General features: G+C 40.3%; 2 protein-coding genes across 2 annotated transcripts; both read right to left on the reverse strand.

Annotated features, from left to right (window-relative positions):
* Window positions 1-1883: 1883 nt before the first annotated feature.
* LOC132266072 (lipase 3-like) lies at window positions 1884-13156 on the reverse strand. Its single transcript, XM_059766906.1, has 4 exons — window positions 12586-13156; window positions 12034-12194; window positions 11617-11976; window positions 1884-1964 (listed from the first exon to the last, which is right to left on the reverse strand). The coding sequence occupies exons 1-4, from the start codon at window positions 13154-13156 to the stop codon at window positions 1884-1886; spliced, it is 1173 nt and encodes a 390-aa protein (XP_059622889.1).
* A 1635-nt stretch (window positions 13157-14791) lies between these two features.
* On the reverse strand, window positions 14792-16565 carry LOC132266074 (lipase 3-like). The gene is made up of 4 exons (XM_059766909.1): window positions 16464-16565; window positions 15831-16407; window positions 15239-15399; window positions 14792-15175 (listed from the first exon to the last, which is right to left on the reverse strand). The coding sequence occupies exons 1-4, from the start codon at window positions 16563-16565 to the stop codon at window positions 14792-14794; spliced, it is 1224 nt and encodes a 407-aa protein (XP_059622892.1).
* Between the last annotated feature and the right edge of the window lie 3892 nt (window positions 16566-20457).

Below are 20457 nucleotides of genomic sequence, written 5' to 3' on the forward strand. Positions count from 1 at the left end.
AAATTAAATTTTCCTCCCCCTTCGCAAGCACCGGAAAAACTCCGCCGGGAGAAAGTTGAGTCTCTTGACAGTATAAGGAAAGGACTTTGCACGATGTTTTCCTCGCCTCGGGATTTTCCCGCATAAGCAGATTGACACGAGTGATTAGGGAAGTTTTATTCATCGCCAATAACTTTTGATTGTACACCACGAGGGCTTTGGATATGTGTGCACGACATAAACACACAAATACACCCCTCAAATGGGGTTGATTTGACCCACCCTTCCAGAGATCTTGGGGTGTTCTGGCTCTTGGCGAAACTTTCTCCGTGAAGCCAACTATCAAATTCACAAAAACGACCACGTCATCGCAAAATCCAATTAACTCTTTGAAATGTATATATCAGCAACAGTCACAGTGCCTTCAGCTTTGCCCGCATGGCTTCTTGCGCTCGAAGGAAGTTGCACAAATTGACTTTTGGCAGTTGCACCTGAATCTATCCCGGGCTTCAGTGCTGAAACTTCCAATTTCCCTGTTTTTCTTGCCTTCCAAGATGCTCACTTAGTAGGTCAGCGCTTGCGAGTGGGCGGAGCGTCGCAGTGGGTGGAGCGTGGTTGAATCAATAGCGACGCATAATTCGCAAGACACTTTCTGGCCACTGAATTGCCAATGATACTCACGTTCGCTGGGATTGTGTCTCACCTTCTTCCTGAGCCAAGTCCTGAGCCTCAGCAGTGCCGGAAAGTGCGGAGCAGAGCGAAGGGGAGAGAAAATGGACGATACACAGTGCTGTTGTCACCACAATACTAATGAATTTTTAATTAAATTCCTCAACCATCCCACACGAGAGAACACGTCATTTCACCCTCTCTCGGGGGCGCTTCTTTGCCCATAAATACAAAACCCCACCCGCAGCTGGGATATGCAGAGGAATGCCGCTTCTTTGCCACGGCTCTCGTCCTGGGTATGATTTCGAGTGTCTCCTGCGAGTTGTGGCGGAATTGAGTAACACTGGGCGAAAGCGCACACAAAGAACACTTAACTCAATATTTTCCACTCATAAAAGTGTATGTTTGTGTGCACAAGGAGAGCGGCATTGAGGATGCTTTTCCCAGAATCCGTTTTGCATCATTTTCATCACAGCTCGAGAAACACACAGTGACAAAACCGCACTCAAAAGGCCAGTTGAAGCCCATCGAAGGGAATTCCTACACTGGAAAGGATTATATGTTATTGGTGTGTGGCATTTGTGGTATTCTTATGACGTGCAAAGTGGAATATGACACTGGGTTGTCATCGCACAACAAAACAACTCTTCCCACTTAATTGCTGTCCAAACAACTCTCACCAGTGCTTAAGGAGTCATCGTGTGGCAGTCTTTTTTTTCCATCCTCGCACAGCATCCGCAAAATGTTGCAGCAAATGAAATTTCACCCAGGAAATCAATAATGCCTGAGCAGTTTTTGCTGGTGCGATATTATCCTCAGCTCTGGTGGAATTTATCAATGGCAAAAAGATGAGAAATGGAAAAACTCGTGTTATCATGTGTGGATTGTCTTGAGGGGGGATTGGAGAAAATAGAAAATGAAGGAAAACCGAGATAAAAAGAGTGTCTTGAGGTTTTTTGCCAAGGGCCACACACTCAATTGCACATGGTGTACAGCAGAATTCAATGGGAATTAATTCTATAATCAGGTCAGCTTTCGGTTAGTTTCAGATGCACTAAATCATTACATTATTTCACAGCTTCTTCTTGAGGAAAAATGTCTTAAGCGTCGTTGCAATTTTAATTTCATAGCATTTTAAGTATAAGTTGTGAAACGATTCATATTATTTATGAAAGTGAGGAATTTATCTTCTACGAGACAGAAAAAATATACAGAAATGATGTTTATTAGGTTGATTAGCAAGGATTTATGGGATTCCTTTGGTCATTTGTGTACATTTCAATGCGCCAGATTGAGGTTATGTATTTCCGGACATTCTATGTCATTTTCCAGAGAAAATAATTCTGAAATTCGTATGAAATAAACTCTCAACTTCGCCTTTTCATTCATATTTCATTTGTACTGCACACTAGCGCCACCAGGCGGCCACCAATATAGACTATAGAAACGTAAAGTTGCAATGCCAAATTGGTAGCTTTTATGAACTCTTCCCTGATGACATTTGATGACGGTACAGCCAGAGTTAATTACCCCACCTTGCGTGGGTTTCTTTGTGCTCCTCGGATTTCCCTTTCCGCCCAAGAAGTTTGGCTGTTTGTGCTTCGCCTCACGAGTGCAGAAAGTTGCGAGAGATGAAACAGGATCCGAAGGAGGGCGGCCTATTTGAAATGTATGTATCTCAGGACGAGCGTGAGTGTTTGTGTTGGGCCAGAGTGCGATTGAATGGAGCAATTTTAGGGTGCGGTCATGCGGCTTCTAGCGCGTCACTTGCCCATCTCGAGGAGCGCCCCCCGAATTCGTATTTATAGGGTTTGTATCTGGCGGCGCCATTGAATTCAAAACTCTCTCCTGGTCAACTGCCTTTGTGCGTCCCAGAAAGGGGGCTGCTTGAATTTTTATCAAGCCTCAACACTTTTCACCCCCGCTATTTGCTCTTGCCGACCCCCTCTCGGACGGGGTGGTGAGATCCCATCTCCGGAGGGCGCCACACAATGCCACCCGAGCCCGAAAATACAATTCACTGGCACACACATTAACTGCCAAATTCAATCTTTCTCCGGACTGACAACGGCACATTGACGTGCGAGTGTCTATCGATTTTAGGGGGGTGGGGGTGGGGGGAGGAGAGCGTGAGTGTGCAAACAGAAAATAGAGAAAATTCAATCATTTCCCACTGAATTCAATGAAAAATCCAAACAATTTCAAGTCTTACCCCACCCAAGAGGCGTCACTCGCCAATTGTGCTCCCAAGTGGATCTCCCATGACACCCCATCCACTTGACGCCGCCACCCCCGCGGCGGCGGTGATATTGCGCGCGAGAGCAAAAATAAAACACCGACAACAGTCAGTTGAAAATGCAATAAATCAGTCCAATTAACGTTAAATTCATGTCATGTCGTATATTTCTTCCTCTGCGATTTTTACTCTCGCTCTGCGGACGCCACAAACAGCCTGTGCACAAAAACTACCCCGCCAGATAGTGAAAATGTTGGGGGCGCAAAAACTGTGACATGTCCTACATTTCCCCCCCCCCCCCCCGGTCACCAGACTTTTTGCACCAACCCCAAAAATAGTGGGTGAGTGGAATAAAAATGAATATTCCATGGGGGTGAAAAAAAGGGCTTTTTATTTGGCAGCGCCAAAACTATACAATTAAAATTGACAGCATCGATTAAAACACGACTTTTCAAATTAATCAAATATTGCTCAATTTACACGCGCAAAATGTGGAAAACTATATAAAACATATAAAATTGAGTGACGGGAAATTTTTCCACTTGCTTGGATGATAAACTAACAAACATTGCATTCTCAAATAGTCAAACATTTCTAAATGATTTCTCCAGACAAAAGGGTGAAGAGAAGACTATGAAAAATTGCTTTTTTTCCATAGTTTTCGCTTTGTATATAATTGTAAAGCTTTATACCTATAAGCTGTTTACTTTACAACGTTAACGCATGAAACGCTTTTGTTGGTAAACATAATTTATTCACATTTTCAGAACTTTATTAAAAGATTATTAGTTTCTGAAGAAAACAAGGCGTTTTAAATTTTTTCCACTTGTACGCTTTGACGATGGCTCCTGTAAAATACGAATAATTGATTTTTTGGAACTTTTTCGTATAAAATATACTCGAAAACTATTAAAAAGTCGACTTTGGAAGGTAATATTTTTAGTTGATCCATTTTTTAGTTAAAAATTTCTATAAAATCAACAAAAACATTGAAAAAATAATTACTACAGAACAATATTAGAACTCCAGTGAAGGATTAGAAAATGTTTCAAGGTAAATTCGTCAATTTTTAATCACGATTTCTGCTTTCTTTAGTTTTCGATTCACTCGTTGACTTTTGAATAGTCATGTTTGGGTTGTAGAACTTCCTTGAGGGGCTGTGCAGAAATTTTCCAGTGTGATTTCTCGAGAGCTTTCGAAGGTCTCCCGAAAGCTTTCGCCCAGGCTTAACGGAAAATGAGGCAATTTATAGAGGAGACTGATGGAGGGAAGCTTACGCAACACAAGCAACTCCAAACCCCATATGAACTTGCGTGGGGGCGCGCAACCCTTTCGCCATTTTGCACGCGTGCGAACAGAAGCACCACACACTCGATTCCTTGGATGGGGGGTGGGGGGGATGGGAATTGAGAAGATGTGGGGGAGAGAAATGGTGAGATTTTGGAGCTCTGTGCTATTTACTTTATTCAATTTGGGTTTTTCATCTTTTCTTTTCCGTAAATTGTGTAAAGTCTTTCTTCTCTGCGGCGCCCTTGAGATGGGGTTTGAGGGGGGGGGGGGGGGTGAAAAGGGAGACTTTTCTTGCGAGTAAACAAAAAAGGCGCACTCACACAATAGTGAATTTCCTCCAATTTGATTGACAAAGGAGTTTGAGTTGGCACATCAGCAATTCTTGAGTAACTTTTTCCTCCTTCAATTTTCTCAGTTGCCACTATAGTTGCTCGTTGTCGTCGTCATTTCCGATATTATCCAATGAGAGAAAAGACTGTGTGTGTGTGTAGAAATGTTCTTTGTAGACGCTTTTCCTCAAGCCACACGCGCGCTCTTGTTAGCGATTGTGGATCACTTCTTTGTGCTTTCGTCTCTTCGCTTCGGGAAAAACTACATGGCAAAATGGCATTCCCTTTGGCAAAAGCACTGAGAGAGAGTGGCAGGAATTTTAATTTACGAAGCACACAGAATCCAATTGGATGGGCAGAACAGTCACCCCGATGGTGAGGAATGTCGAACGAAGTCGAGTGCAAAATGTCCCTGTTTTTCGCACAATGAAAAGACTTTTGCCCATCAGACATTTATTATGGCGCGAAAACAAAAGGAATTCCACGTTTGAAATATATTCAATTGGCCATTTTCATTCGACTTTTCCACCCATGGCCCAAGTTTTTCCATCAATTCGCGCTGCGACTCGTGTATATTTTCGCCTCTCGTTGAGACTGTCACAACAGAGATAAGAAGTCTATTACAGGGTGGCTCTGCCACCCTCGCCAGCGCCACACATAATTGCCTGTGGAATTTCAAAGGCAACGCCAATTTCTCGTTCTCGCATTTGGCGGCAGGAATTTCAAATATGCCGTACAATTTCGCAAATTGATTTCAAATGCTGCGTATATTTTCACCCAATGATTGGATAAAGGATCTTGGCGTTGTTCTTCGAGATGCCGGATAATTAGGGCGTGTCGTTGGCCTTTGAATTCACCCTCGAAGGGATCTCAATGATGAGCATTTCGGCTTTAAAGAACAACGCCGTTGTGGATGAAACAATTAGAGTACTAAATTGCTGAAAAATGTCTTCGAAATTAAAAATACACATAATTTTGATGAATTTCCTTCATCTTTGCACCACTTTTCTTCCCATAATTCCACTTTTGCTGGCGGTTTTTAAGGTATAACTAAGATAGAGCAATTAAAACTGTTTGTGGGAAAAAAGTTAAAGAGGAAAAACCAGAGAAACTAAAAGTTTGTTAGGTTTATTAACATTATGATTATGAAAAGTGCTGAACTTGTGGGTGTAAAAACACTATCAAAAGTGCAAAAAAGCTTGATAGTGAAGGAAATTTCCAAGGGGTAGATATTAGGGCTGAAAGTGATAAAGTATTAAGAATATTTGTGTTTATATTTAAAACCAATTTTGGTGATTAAATAACCCTTAAGATCATAAAAATTTATGTTTAGGCTAAGAATATTTCGCTTTTTCTTGGCAAAGTTGGCAAATTGTACTGAAAAATCTTCAGATTCATCAAATTTTAGTAGTAGAAGAGAGCTTTAAAGTCAATCATAAGCTCAAAAATATCACTTCAGTCTAGAATAATATCTAGTTTGTTTAGTTTTTTCCGCGTTTTGAGCTTTAAGTGGCAAATTAAAGCTCATTATCCAGTAGAAACATTACAATATTCGCTATATTGACTCATTTTGAAATTTAATAGGATTAAAATAAGTCCAAAAAGGATTGTTTAAACCGGATTTGAAATTATTCCAAGCATTTGAAGAGTTTTAACCACTTAAAACGAAAAGACAATAAGCAACAGTTGAAGGAGTCGAAGAAGCGTTAGAAAATTCCTTCAAAGACGTTCAAAAGTGTCAAGAAATGGTGTACAGATTTAAGGTATATTATCTTCTCCTTGGAAAATTCCAGAATCCTCTCAAATACTGCCAAAATGCACTTTCTGAACAGGAAAATTCACTCTCTTGCTATTAAGGTGATTAACTTTAAACATCCCTTAGCGAATCAATGAGCATCTTGATGAGCATTAAGGCTAAAGACTAGAGTTTACTGTCCAAAATAATTGCTAAAAATCATGATAATAAATCTCTGATAATTTTATGGATCAACGTGGGATAATTTCTCTGTCAAACATTTCACTTCACCTCTGAAAAAGTCCCTCAAAAGCCTCTTAATTGTTCAACAAACGGGCGTTTTTCATGGATTGCGAGGCTCTCGAACAGAGAGAAAAGAAAAAAACTAAATGTCGCACTCAGACTATTCGCTCTTTCCGTGCCATTCCCCAAATTCTCCTAATAATTTGCATATCGTGGCGCATATATAGAGCAGTATCACATTCCCTCGTGCCAACGTGTTCCGTGATGTAGGTCGCTTCCGGAACTCCTTCGTGCTCTTTTTGCGCCATTCTTCTCCGCTTCATTCAAGCTCTCTCTCTCGCCACTTCACGCAAGATACATGAATGGGAGGCAAAAAAAAAAGTGGGACAATGGTTCAAGTTGTTCATCTGTATTCCTGGAGGGCGTTCGGGAAAGAAGGGTGGCAGGGTGAGTGGAGTTGTAAGTGAAAATTGCAAACAACGAGAATTAAATAAATATTCGCCCTCTGCTCAACTGTCAGAGGCTTTTGAGTCTTTGTTGCACACACAGTGCAAGAGTGGAAATCGTGAAAATGGTCCGAAGGGAGTTGAAAAAATGCAATGTGTAATTATGTTTTGGCGGGGAAAACTCTCTTCGGCGCTCGTCAATGGCTCCCTCGCTGTCGCTGACGAAACCGTGTGGGGTTGAAGAGACATTTGCGGAGGGTGAAAAAGAGTGTGACGGTGTCAGAATCAGAGACATTCCCTTCACCTGCCATGAACCACTTAACCGAAAGGAGCTGAGTCACTTTCATGTCAATCGCGAGTGTTTATTTCTGGGCTTTTCCACACACACACACAAACACACACAATTCCGCCCACCACCCACGGAACTGCGATCTGGAGCGCCGTGAAAAGTGAGATGGAAGAATGCGAGGGAAAAATTCACACAACATTCCACGGAGACGCTCGTGAAATGAGCACAGCAATAATTTGATGTACTGCGAAATGCCGATGATGATGGAATTTGGGCCTCTGCGAGGGTGTCAAGTGTCAAAGGAAGGAATTCAAATAAGGATCTTCCTTGCATCGATTTGATCCGTTTCAAATTAAAACTCACGCGACCGCCAGTATTGAATGAAAGCCTTTATTGGGAATTTTCAAGGGGCAGATATTACAGTCGGAAGCGGTGTACAGCTTTTGAGGAAGTGTTGAGAATTGGAAAAAATTGCCAGAACTTATATTTCAATAAATTGAGGCTTTTTCTAAATTATTTTGCCTAGAAAAATCGATTTGATTGTTTTTTTTTTAGGTTATGTGATTGATTTAAGACAGATTCTGGCGTACAAATAACCTTCAAAATCATCAAAATTGTGTTAAAACTGAGAATATTTTTCTTTTCCTTGGCAGAGTTGAGCATTTCTTCTTTCAGGAAGAAAAAACAGCTTAAAAGTCATAAATAACCTCAAAAATGTTATTTTTGCCTAATTATTTCCACGGTTTCTGCTTTATTATCTAGTAAAAAAACATTGTAATATTCTCTAAATTTAATCATTTCCAGGTTTGAAAGGATTTAAATTGGTTCAAGTAGGTTTTAAAGTCGGTTTTCATAACCTCAAAATTTTGGTCAGAAGTTTTCTAAGCATTTTTAAAAATACAAAACGAGGAAATCAAAACGGAAATTGTTCATGTTCAAATCGTGATACATTAAGATCATTTCATACAATCTTAGATCACAGCATTTGAAGAGATTTAATTTCTTGAGACCGAAAAATCCGGATCAGATTGTAATAAGTCAGAAATCAATGAGAAAAGCACTTGAAGGAGCCTTAAAAGCGATGGAAAATGTCTTGGAAGTGCAGAGACTTAAGGCGTATGATCTCCTTCTTGGTAATTTTCCCAGCATTCTCACTCTATTCAGAGAATTCCGCCTGATTATATATCGCGTTCTCATCGATTTATCTTTGCTGCGAAACTCCAAACACACAAAATCCTTCAGTTGTGCTCGCAATTTCTCTCCTCCAGCATTTGCGAGCACAAACAGTCCGGGAAAAGTTTTATTATTACAAAAGATATCGAGAAAGTACATATATATAGTTGGGGGTTTTTTTTTCTCCTCCGCGCGATTGTATGAGAAGACTTGTGATTTCGGAAAAGCTCTCACGCTGAAATGAAATGGAAACAGAGACGAGAAAATTTTGGGTGGAGCAAGAAAAGTTGAGAAAGTTGCACTCTTGCTTATTTCCTTCTGGTCAATGAGTTTCTCTCATGGCCAATTCTCTGCAATCTTCCATTGCGGGGGGGGGGTCAAATTGGAAGGGTAGAAAAATTGCAAACAGAATTTTTAGAATATACTACTTTGTCACAATATTTGCCTCTTGCTTTGATGCCAAGGAGGAGAAAAACTTTTTTATTATGCCTTGAGGAAGTGGCAAAAAAAGAGAGAAACTTTTCCCGGTCAGAAGACTTGATAAGTGAATTCATGTTTTATTGATAAAATTCTGGGAGTCAATTTGACTCTGTTTCACTCAAAATATTTCCACAATGATTAATATAATGGTTGAGTGTGTGGAAAAGCTGTGCTCAATGTGAGCTTTTCTGTAACTTTGTAACAACTCATGACATATGTTTCCTCTGCACAGTTGCAAATCTTGCCAACACAGGAACTTTTTCTCTGCCACCAATTTGCATTCATATTTAAATTGGTACATAATTGTGCATTTCCCTTTGATGCATTTCTCAAAAGCGTCTCAACAATGCCACTCTTTGATGCACCCATTAAAGTTACTGCAATGCCAGTGAGTTTTCAGTTGGCAGTTGACAAATTTGAACAAATTAATAACTCGTGTTCAGTGACGATGAAAAAGAAAACATACAAATGCACAAACGTTTAACAAATGTTCACCCGGTTTTTCATTTTTCTTTTGCTTCATTCCAAAGTTGCACATGAAAGTCAAAGGTGAAGCTTTGATATGCACCACACAAGAGATTCTTCAATTGAGCTGAAATGCGATCTGGTCAGCGCAGAAATCTCCCGAGAATTCCAAATCCTCAAGCAGACATGACAAAGTGTGCCTCATCATTTCCCTCCGTCCCCGAATCTCAAGTGGTTTATACTCAAAAGTGTCCTAAAATACCTCTCAATATGTCAATCCTTCACACCATCACTGGCTCGTGTATCGCTCTTTTTCTGCCTCATTTTTCCCATTCACCGGAGACGGCAGAAAATCCCTCAAGCGACAAGTCCGCATTCCTTGAGATCCGACAAAAGGTAAAGGGGTTTTGCCGTTTGATGTGCTTCCTCGGGCCGTGTGTCGCTGGTCTCAAAATATTTCCCACATCTCACGTCTCGCCCGTATATAAATCGGCAAATTTATGTGACTGCTTCGTTATCTGCTGCCTTCCGACATCCACTCCGGCATTTGAGGTGAGCTTTCTTTTTCCCCTCCCCCGAATGCCGGAGTGGGTGGAGGAAATGGCCTGGGAGATTTCAACTTGACTGTGTTTATCACCTTTTCTTGTGCAAGTCTCGAGTCCTGTTCCACACCACTGACTTCACCCCACACGGGCGCCGCTATTGGGATTGAGGCGAGTCTTGCTTTTATTGCACAATGCCAGTAAATTTGTCATAAAACTGTAACGTGCCCCTTGTTGACCATTTGAGTGAAACCCACGCATTTCACATCAGGTTAAATCAACAGAGAAGCTTTGAGTGAAAGAAGGTGCGACGCTCGCTGAGGCATTCAACTTCACATTCTTTCTACCGCCATGAGTACAATTCTTAATCGATTTTCACAATTTTAGCAATTTTGAAGAGGTCTTTGAAAGCTCTTAAACTCATCTGAAGACACCAGAAACATTGAACAAACACAGAAGGAGTTACTTGCAATGTTGTGAAATGCTGTCTAAGCCACGCCCACATGAATACTCCGCCCATACAAGTTATTCACACAATTCCCTATATAGTTTATGTCTTGATGTGTCTTCTGAAAAATTGTGCGTTCAAAATGCGCGAAGTGATGCCATAAATCTCGGCAGGTCAAATACTGGAAAAACTTCTACATTTAGTGAAATAGTAGGAAAAAGAGTGTAGAAATAATATTTTAGCAAAAGGAAAGAGAAAAAATATGGAATTGCAGCAAAATGGCGAGATGATTGTGTTTCCACAGTGAGCTTTTATGTGTGACCAGAGTGAGAGAGAGCATCTGAAAATGCGGCCAGGGAACAATGGAGATGGTGAAATTTAGATTCCAAAGCTGTGCAACTTCCGGACGACAATGGCGCCAGGCAGCCTTCCTCTTGTTGCTATTGTTGGCCGCCGTATTTGTCCGATGGAGGTCTATGGCATCATTTTAGGGATTTATGTGAAAATATTTTTACATAGGGCATTTATGGGGTCAGTGTATCTTGGGGTGGAAAAGCACACCGCCCCACATTTTGTCTCCCCACCGATGTTCTTACATGAGAAAATGCCAACTTTTGCATCTCCGCTTCTGCTCGTCGTATTTCCTTTTTCACGATCCCAACAACACAATGCCCACATTAATAAACAACTCCATTCATCCGCCATACCATTGCGAAGTTATGGGGCGACGGTGGGGGCTTTTAATGAAAAAAATATACATGAAATAATTTTACGACTCGCCCCAGAACGACTGAGTGCCTCGTGATTGTGTGGGAAGACGTAATATGTCAGGGAAGAAGGAGTGAAAGGAAAACAGAACGGAACATGAGTGTTTATTTGGAAGGAGGGACGAGAGTCGAATAATAAGAGCAGCCCAAGGATGGCTTCAGCAGGAGCTGCGAATCTATCAAGTCCTCACACTTTTGATGAGTCTTCGAACATCACACGATGCAAGATGGCAGAAGGCGGTAAACAAGGAGTAAAAGGACTCAAAGCATAATCAATACATTTTCTCTTACTTGACTTAACTTAAGTAAAAGACACTTCTTACTTGACTATAGCTCGGTATCTTGATATCTTGACATCTGATTTATTTCATGCCCAAAACCGTCTTATAAAGAGAAAATTTGTTTATTGTATATTATCAGCTTATTGTCACAAAATTGCTGACAATAATTGTGTTATTTCGCTTCTGTGCCTCTCGCGTTCATTCTGTTTGCACACTGAAATGCTCAATTAAAGCGATTCATTACAGAAATGAGTCTATCATAGACCAATGATTTGACATCAGTACCCCACTGGAAGTCAATATGATTGAAACGGTCTAGCGGCACATTATAATATTCAATAACGTTTGGTAGTTGGCTTCTTAGCTTTTCCACATCAGTAACATTAGCCAACCAATCGTTGCTAGCGTAGTAAAGACCGATAGGAGCAGAAATTTTCTTTAGAGGATAATTTGGTGGAGAGAAAGAATAATATTTTTTGAGATTGCCGAGTAATCCGTGATCGAATTGTCTGAAGTAACCAGAATTGTGAAGTTGTATATAGTGAACAAGCTGTTCCGTTGACGCTCCAGCGGGTACATTGTGCAAAATGGCCGGAAGTTGTGTCTGCAAATGTAGTAATAGTAAAGATAGTGCGCTAATGAATGATTATAGATATAATACCCGATTTAGCTGTCCTGAATCATATCCCATCGCAAGAAAAACTGCATTGGCGCACACTTCTTGGAACGGCGATCCATCCATGCATGCTACTTGTCCTCCCATTTGCAAAAGGTCGTCACTGGGTAAGAATTCATCCACTCCAATTAAGCTTGTCAAATCATCTGTGAATTAAGATGCAAAGGGAAGGAAATTCAGCTCAACGCGTTGTTTAGCTCACTTTTTTTTTAGAGTTATGCGAGAGGTTTCAGACGAGCTCAAGATTATTGAAATGAGACAATAAGAACCAAAGTTTTAGGAGATACAAAATCAAAACATTAAACCGCCATAACGCCGGATCTATGAATTCCATGGAGAGTTATAACCTATTCTCAGAGACGTCCTAATCTGGACTACAACATACTAAAATCCTATCAAAATGCATCGTCAAGTTGCCGAGATGCAGGCGTTCAAAGTTAAATCAATATGGCGGTGTCACCGATGACGCCACAGATTAATAGCTGATGTGGCCTACTAAAGGGCGTCGAGAAACATCTTTTGGGGAATGGAACTTACCGAAAACATCCACTATTGGAGCTAATACCTTAATGAATGGACTCTTTAAGTGCTTCATAAAGGCAACTGGAGCCAAAGCATGAGCTGACTTCAAGACATTATTATACTTAGGACGTTCGGAGAGCATCACAAACAGAGATGTTGTTCCTTGGGAGTGTCCAGCGTAAGTCAATTTGGTCTGTTTCGTTGTATGTAAAACGTAGTCAATCATCGCAGGAAGATCGTAAATGCCAATCTCGTGCCAGCTGAAGTCCCAGAATTTAGGCCGATCGGCCAAATTGTCCGGATCAAGAGTTTTGTGGGCTCTTGAGTAGGTGTTTCCTCTTACATTTCCCATCCACACGTCGTATCCTTGGTCAGCCAGAAGGTAAGCAAGAGCATTGTCCGGTCCAATCACCAGCCAATCAGCGGACGAGCTCAGAAGTCCGTGTTGGAGGAAAGCCACGGGCTTTTTTGGAGCGGGTCCGGCTCCTGGGGCTCGGCCAAAAGGAATTCGATGCATGGTGAGAAGATAGCCATCTTTAGTTTCAGCGACGTGCGATTCGACTGGATATCCGTACCACACAATCATTTCCACCTGACAAATTCAACCGTTTAGCACTCTTTTCATACACTTATTCAACTTATACTGACCGAAGAGAGAGAATCCAAGTCTGAATCACTATGAAAATGAATGAAAGACTGAGCCGGAAGGGCAAAACTGTACACCACAGCAGCTAAGATTTGTAAATGTCGCAGCATTCTGAATAAGATCACTTCACTCACTGCTCCTAAATTTAATTTTGAATTGCGAATTCACAAAGCGGTTCTTATATAAGGATATCCACATCTTATCGCAAGCCATTAATATATTTTAATATTTATAATAATAGCGTTTATTACAGCTGGGCAACGCCAGCGGATCTTGTAATCGCACGAAATACAAATACTCACAAAATCACATCAGGGAGGCTTAACATCACGAAACATTACGAAAAACAAGGGGGTCGCTTTTTTTTGGGTACCGACTGTTGGTCGATTCCTAGTAAATGGACTTGTAGTCTATGACGTCGTAAAGAATGCCGCCATATTGAAAAACCTTTGAACGCCTGTATCTCGACAACTTCATCATGCATTTTCTTTAAATTCTGGAATGTTGAAGTCCAGGTCAGGACGTCTCTAAAGTAGGTTTTAGTCATCTGATTACATGTAGAATCGCTAATGTCAGTGATAATATCTTAGAAATTGTAAAGTCATAAAATTTGTTCTAAGGTTATTCTATTTTGAAAGTAATTTTTGGATACTTAATTAGATCAGTTTGAGACGTTTCCGAAATGGAGTTAAACTCATTTGTCACTGCCATAGAACCTGAGTTATGGCGGTTTGAAATGTTTCGATTAAAACAGCGTTTGGTCGAGTTGGCGACGCCCAGCTGACCACAAGCGTTCGCTCAAAACGTCCTTTTTACTTTCCGCATCAACAGTTACTGGCACGTGTAGTCTTTTGTAAATGTTATGTAAGGCATTCAATTGTGGCTATTCTTATACACCGAGATTTTACGATCTCGCGGTGTTTTGTCTGTCTGAAAAAGATAAAAAAAAAATTTTCAATTATTCTTTTATTTACGACAATAACACGACATAGAATTATTACGATAATTTCCTTATCATCCAAACTGAATTGTTTGAAACTATACTTTATGTTTTAATTATTCGTCATAGTCAAGACATCAGTGGTAAAAGAATGTTATTCAATTACTTATCTTGACTTCCTGATAGATTGTTTGCACACGACCAGTGAATTATAATCCACAGTCCAAAGGCCGCAATCTCTGGTTTGAGATGGCTCTTGGGAACTAATCATCAGTCTTATTTTCACTGACTTGAGCTACTTTGGCGATTCCGTCGTTCGTGAGACACCTTGGATCTCGATGGATGCTTCGGAGTGAAGACTTTCGAGGTGGTTTCCTCAGGAGTGATGATGGCCACAGTAAAAGACACTTCTTACTTGACTATAGCTCGGTATCTTGATATCTTGACATCTGATTTATTTCATGCCCAAAACCGTTTTATAAAGGAAATTCTTTTTCACAGTATATTATCAGCTTATTGTTACAAAACTGCTGACAATAATTGTGTTATTTCGCTTCTGTGCCTCTCGCGTTGTCCAGAAATGTTCTTCCTGGACAACAACATAATTCTCATTCTTTTACACACTAAAAATATCCTCAATTATTATAGAGCTCCATTACAGAAATGAGTCTATCATAGAGCATTGATTTGACATTAATAGCCCACACGAAGTCAATATGATTGAAACGGTTGTACGGCACAATATAATCTTCAATAACGTTTGGTAGTTGACTTCTTAGCTTTTCCACATCTTTAACATAAGCCAACCAATCGTTGGTACCGTAGTAAAGACCGATAGGAGCAGAAATTTTCTTTAAAGCGTATTTTGGAGGAGTGATGGAACCATATTTTCGAAGATTGGCGATCAATCCTTTATCGAATTGTCTGAAGTAACCAGAATTGTAAAGTTGTGCATAGTGCACAATCTGATGCCTTGACGCTCCAGCGGGTACATTGTGCAAAATGGCCGGAAGTTGTGTCTGAAAATGGAGTAATAATGAACAAAGGGATTATGCGCTAATGAATGATTATAGATATTATACCCGATTTAGCTGTTCTGAATCATATCCCGTCGTAAGAAAAAGTACATTAACGCACACTTCTTGGAACAGCGATCCATCCATGCATGCCAATTGTCCTCCCAATTGCATCATCTCATTACTGGGTAAGAATTCATCCACTCCAATTAACCTTGCCAAAAAATCTGCGAATCAAAATGCATAGTAGAAATTTAGATTTACAATAAAACAAATTTAATGATGTACAATAAAATATAATGAAGAAAAGTCAGCTCAACATGTTGTTTCGTTCACTTTTTTTTTAGAGTTATGTGAGAGGTTTCAGACGAGCTCAAGATTATTGAGATTGGACAATAAGAACCAAAGTTTTAGGAGATACAAAATCAAAACTTTAAACCGCCATAACTCCGGATCTATGAATTCCATGGAGAGTTATAACCTGTTCTCAGAGACGTCCTGATCTGGACTACAACGTACTAAAATCCCATCAAAATGCATCGTCAAGTTGCCGAGATGCAGGCGTTCAAACTTAAATCAATATGGCGGTGTCATCGATGACGCCACAGACTAATAGCAGAAGAGATCCAAGCTCTAAAAATGCATTAATGGAACTTACCAAGAGTATCTGCATACGGAGCTAATGCCTTAATGAATGGACTTTTCAAGTTCTGCATAAAGGCAAGTGGAGCCAAAGCATGAGCTGACTTCAAGACATTATTATACTCAGGGCGTTGGGAAAGCATCACAAACAGAGTTGTTGTTCCTTGCGAGTGTCCAACATAAGTCAATTTGGTCTGTTTCGTTGTATTTAAAACGTAGTCAATCATCGCAGGAAGATCGTAAATGCCAATCTCGTGCCAGCTGAAGTCCCAGAATTTAGGCCGATCGGCCAAATTGTCGGGGTCAAGAGTTTTGTGGGCTCTTGAGTAGGTGTTTCCTCTTGCGTTTCCCATCCACACGTCGTATCCTTGGTCAGCCAGAAGGTAAGCAAGAGCATTGTCCGGTCCAATCACCAGCCAATCAGCGGACGAGCTTAGGAGTCCGTGTTGGAGGAAAGCCACGGGCTTATTTGGAGCGGGTCCGGCTCCTGGGGCTTTGCCATAAGGAATTCGGTGCATGGTGAGAAGATAGCCATCTTTAGTTTCAGCGACGTGCGATTCGACTGGATATCCGTACCACACAATCATTTCCACCTGACAAATTCAACCATTTAGCACTGTTTCCAAACACTTAATCAACTTATACTGACCGCAGAGAGAGAATCCAAGTCTGAACCAATCTGGAAAGGAGTCTGAGCCGGAAGGGCTAAACTGTACAGCACAGCAGCTAAGATTAGTGAAAGTCGCAGCATTCTGAATAAGAGCACTTCACTCACTGAGTCAAAATTTCATTTAAAATTACGAATTCGCCAAGCGGTTCTTATATAAGGATATTCGCACATCTTATCGCAAGACATTTATATATCTTAATATTTATATTTACTTTTCGCATCAACAGATGTCTCTTACCACATAAACTCTTTTATTGTCACAATGTAATTGTGCCTAAACTTATACACAGAGATTTTACAATCTCACAGTTATTTGTCTGTCACTTTCTTTCGTGTGATAAAGATAAAAATTTTTTTAATTATTCTTTTATTCACGACAATAATGCGACATAGATTAATTACGATAATTGTCTTATCATCTAAACTAAATTGTTTGAATCTTTATGTTTTAATTATTCGTCATAATTAAAATAGCAGTGATAAAAGTATGTTATCCAATCACTTATCTTGACTTCCTGACAGAATGTTTGCACACGACCAGTGAATTATAGTCCACAATCTTTCTTTCATTGTGCAAATGAACTTGTTGGATTTTAGATTATGCTTTCAGCTTGAAAGTTATCATCCAGTCTTGTAGTGTAATCGATCCAATCGATTCTTCTGCAGTAGTTGAAGTTCCCATATAAAATGTATTTGGAGTTTTCTCTCGCGTCCGCGGAGAGTTTTCAGTGTCGTCTATCAAGCTATGCATCATTATATAGCTTCTTTATTGGTCAATGAATGTAGATAATTTAGATTAAAACCAGTGAGGGTAAACATCTTTTCCACATGGCTCAATTCGGCGTTTAAATTTTTGGCGAATGCGCGCATCTTATGCTCTGCAGCAAAACTTGTTGAGAGAAAACCTTGTTTTTCAGACGGATGGAGAAGAAATATCACTTTGGCATATAAAGAGGAAATTCAGCCCCAAAATCCATCATAAAGTTTTTTTTTCATTTAGGAGATATTTATAATATAATGTGGCCAAAAAGAGGCAAATTTTTGATGAGTTGCGGGCAAAAAACCATTTTTGACCAACAAGGAGTTATCTAAAATTCCCACAATGTTCTGCAAAAATGTAGATAATTTCAATATCTATCATTTGAGCCCAATTTGGAGAAAATCCGCGGAAAATTGGGCGAGATATGAGCACAAATGTGCGGCAAAACCGGAGAAAATAGGGGAAAATAGGCTCCAGGTGGAGAACCTGACGATTCAGGGAACTAAATGAGGCATTGTTGGAAAGCTGATGACCCAAGGAATCTTCAAAAGTTATATTACGGAAAGAGGACAGAAGAATTTAGCAAGAAAAGCACTGTATTTCAGCTTTTCCAAAGTTATGACGCCCAAGTCAGGAAATAATTGAGGAATTCTCCAATCACTTTAGATGGAGATTTAATGTGACAATGACAAGCTTGTCCGCCTGAAAATGTCATTAACGTCAAAACAATAACGCGCTGCGGAGGGAAGAAAACTTTACTGACCTCGGGCTTCTGTTTTCCCCTCCCTGCTGAACTTTCTCCCATGACAAAGTCAGAATCGATCACGTGAAAATCCACCATTGGGTGGAGGAAAATTGTTCTGCCAGGCAGATAAAAATTAGTCATAATTCTTGCGTCATTAATTTGATTAAGTGTTTCTGAAAGGTCGGATATTTAGCATTTTTTATGATGGTATATTTTTATGATTTCCATAGAATTATGGAAATTTTATGGCATGTAATGCATATTGAGTGCTTCTCAGCGCAAATTGCATGGGATTGCTGAAGGACTTGTTGGAAAATAATGGGGGAAAACTACCCCATTATTGAGAAGAGTTGAGAAGAGATTGAAAAGTCATGACAAACTTCAGGTGTTTCGAGGAAAACTCCCTTAACGTTGTCACTTCACTCAGTATTCTGCACACAGCGCGTGTTAGGAAAAGGAGGGCAATAACAGGACCTTCTCGTGTCTTTCCCCAAAAGCACACACACACACATGTAATATTTCCGGACATTCCAGAGATATTTAATGAAAGGCAGCGCTAATCAGCCATTATATTTGAGAAATGACTAAATGGCCCAACACTATCGCTCGTGTGAATTCCGTGCACGCTTTCAGGGCGAGTTTTGCGAGTCGTGACGAATTTCTGGTCATAAATTTCGGACCTTTGCGAGGCCCGGAATTGGCGAAAGACACCACGACAGTGCCCAGTGAAAGCTTAACTTTAATTACTGCTCCGTCATCAATGGATATAAAAATATGTGCTCGAAGTGCGCAAGCATTAGATTTTTCCGGATGGCCATTGCCTTTGGTGTGAGGTTTTGTAAGACAAAACCACGAAAGCAATATCGCTGGCTGAAGACTGAAGAGGGAAAAGAATAAAAGTGGGCCGCATGTACATAATGTGGAGGGTGGAAAATGCTTATGTATATAGAGAAAAGGCGAAGATACAAAAACTAATTTTTCCCGTTCGCATAGAATTAAACACAGAAAAGCTGATGGCTATCAATTTTGTTTTTAGATGACTTGTAGTCGGTCATCATTGCTGAAATGTTTTCCCATTTGTTCTTCCGACATTTACACTCATCTCAGGCCTGATTATAACATTTCGCCCTTTCCGCTTTCACTTCCCATTCTTATTGGGTTTTGTGGTTTTGCTCCTTTTGCTCCTTTGCCGGGTTTTTCTCTCTCACACTTTAAACACATTCTTTTTTCCTGATTTTTCTGTAAACAAATGTTTGATCCCCTATAAAAATCTCGTCCGACAATTGACTGGGACAATTCAATCGATTGATCAGGTATTTCTGCTGAAAAACTATTCTCTGCACACAAAGTCAGTCATCAATTGAAGCGTCACAGTCGGTTTTTGGGGTGAAATGCAAACAGGAAGAACTGTGGCGCACCGCTTTTGTACCCCCAGAAATCATCCCTCAAAAGCTCACTCTGAGTGCCATTTTGACAGCGAACTCGCCCAAAAGAGTGGCCAAATTTTTTTCATCGATCTCCCATTGTTGGGTTAACAAAAGAGAATCGTCTAGACTGAATTTCGGTCCTTTTTGTGCACCCCAACACACACACACACATGGCTCAAATGGTGAGAGCTAAACGCCAAAAGTTATCTCCCACCGCAGAGCGCGTCTTATGCAGACGGAGAAACTTTAATTTTTTTGCCACACTCTTCAACCACAGCAACACATTTGGGGTGTGTTTGGGGGAAAAAAAAAACACCGCGACCAAGAAGGGATATTACCAACCCTTAGAGAGCTCAGACTCCATTAGTTTGAGAAGAGAAAAGAGAGGAAAGTGCTTTTGACGGAAAAATAGAGTCTGAATAAGAAGTTCACTAAGTGTCTGTGGATTTTCTGCAGACATCTCTTCAGATTGTCCAACACCCTGTCATATTACAGTCTAACTAATGACTCCTTTTCTTTTCCTTTCAGGTAAGTTGCAATGTACGCTAAATACATCAAGTGGTGAGTTTTTTTCTCCCTTTCGTCGGCGCTCTAAAGACTTGAATACTTTTCCCCGCGGGGCAAAAAAGAACCTAACCACAATTAACAATCTCCCATTATTGTTAAATTACTTTTGGAAGTATTCGCCGCATAGTTCTCCACCCTGAAAATCCCCTTCGAGAGCTTTCACTGGGGAAATTGAAGAGGAAATTATATGCATAGAAGGAAAATGGGATTCTCAATTGAGGTATTAGACAATGCTGGATTAATGCAGGAAAAAAAATTTCCACTCCTTCGGGTAAAGAAGTGGAAAACAATGGGGCGCTTATTGTGGGTTGTTCAAGTGGCGCAAACCATAATTAGAGGGAAATTGTTGCAATTAAAAATTCATGCCTGGAAGCATTACAACATCCGAGAGGCAATTCTGCCAGCAAATAATTGCAATTTACTTCTCAGCGGTAATTAGAGAAAATTATTGGACATGTCAGTTGGACAGAATCT

Source organism: Phlebotomus argentipes, unplaced genomic scaffold (genome assembly GCF_947086385.1).
Source record: "Phlebotomus argentipes unplaced genomic scaffold, Phlebotomus argentipes genome assembly contig_5, whole genome shotgun sequence".
Lineage (NCBI taxonomy): Eukaryota > Metazoa > Arthropoda > Insecta > Diptera > Psychodidae > Phlebotomus > Phlebotomus argentipes.

What these genes read in the sequence shown, in the direction of transcription:
- LOC132266072 (XM_059766906.1), bottom strand. Translation starts at nt 13,156, where the DNA reads ATGATTGTGTGGTACGGATATCCAGTCGAATCGCACGTCGCTGAAACT. An exon ending in TCCAATAGTGGATGTTTTCG is followed by an intron (nt 12,195 to 12,585) that starts GTAAGTTCCATT and finishes CTTAATTCACAG; the next exon opens with ATGATTTGACAAGCTTAATT. An exon ending in TCTATGATAGACTCATTTCT is followed by an intron (nt 1,965 to 11,616) that starts GTAATGAATCGC and finishes AAAATGACATAG; the next exon opens with AATGTCCGGAAATACATAAC.
- LOC132266074 (XM_059766909.1), bottom strand. Translation starts at nt 16,565, where the DNA reads ATGCTGCGACTTTCACTAATCTTAGCTGCTGTGCTGTACAGTTTAGCC. An exon ending in TCCGTATGCAGATACTCTTG is followed by an intron (nt 15,400 to 15,830) that starts GTAAGTTCCATT and finishes TTTGATTCGCAG; the next exon opens with ATTTTTTGGCAAGGTTAATT. An exon ending in ATTCAGAACAGCTAAATCGG is followed by an intron (nt 15,176 to 15,238) that starts GTATAATATCTA and finishes CTCCATTTTCAG; the next exon opens with ACACAACTTCCGGCCATTTT.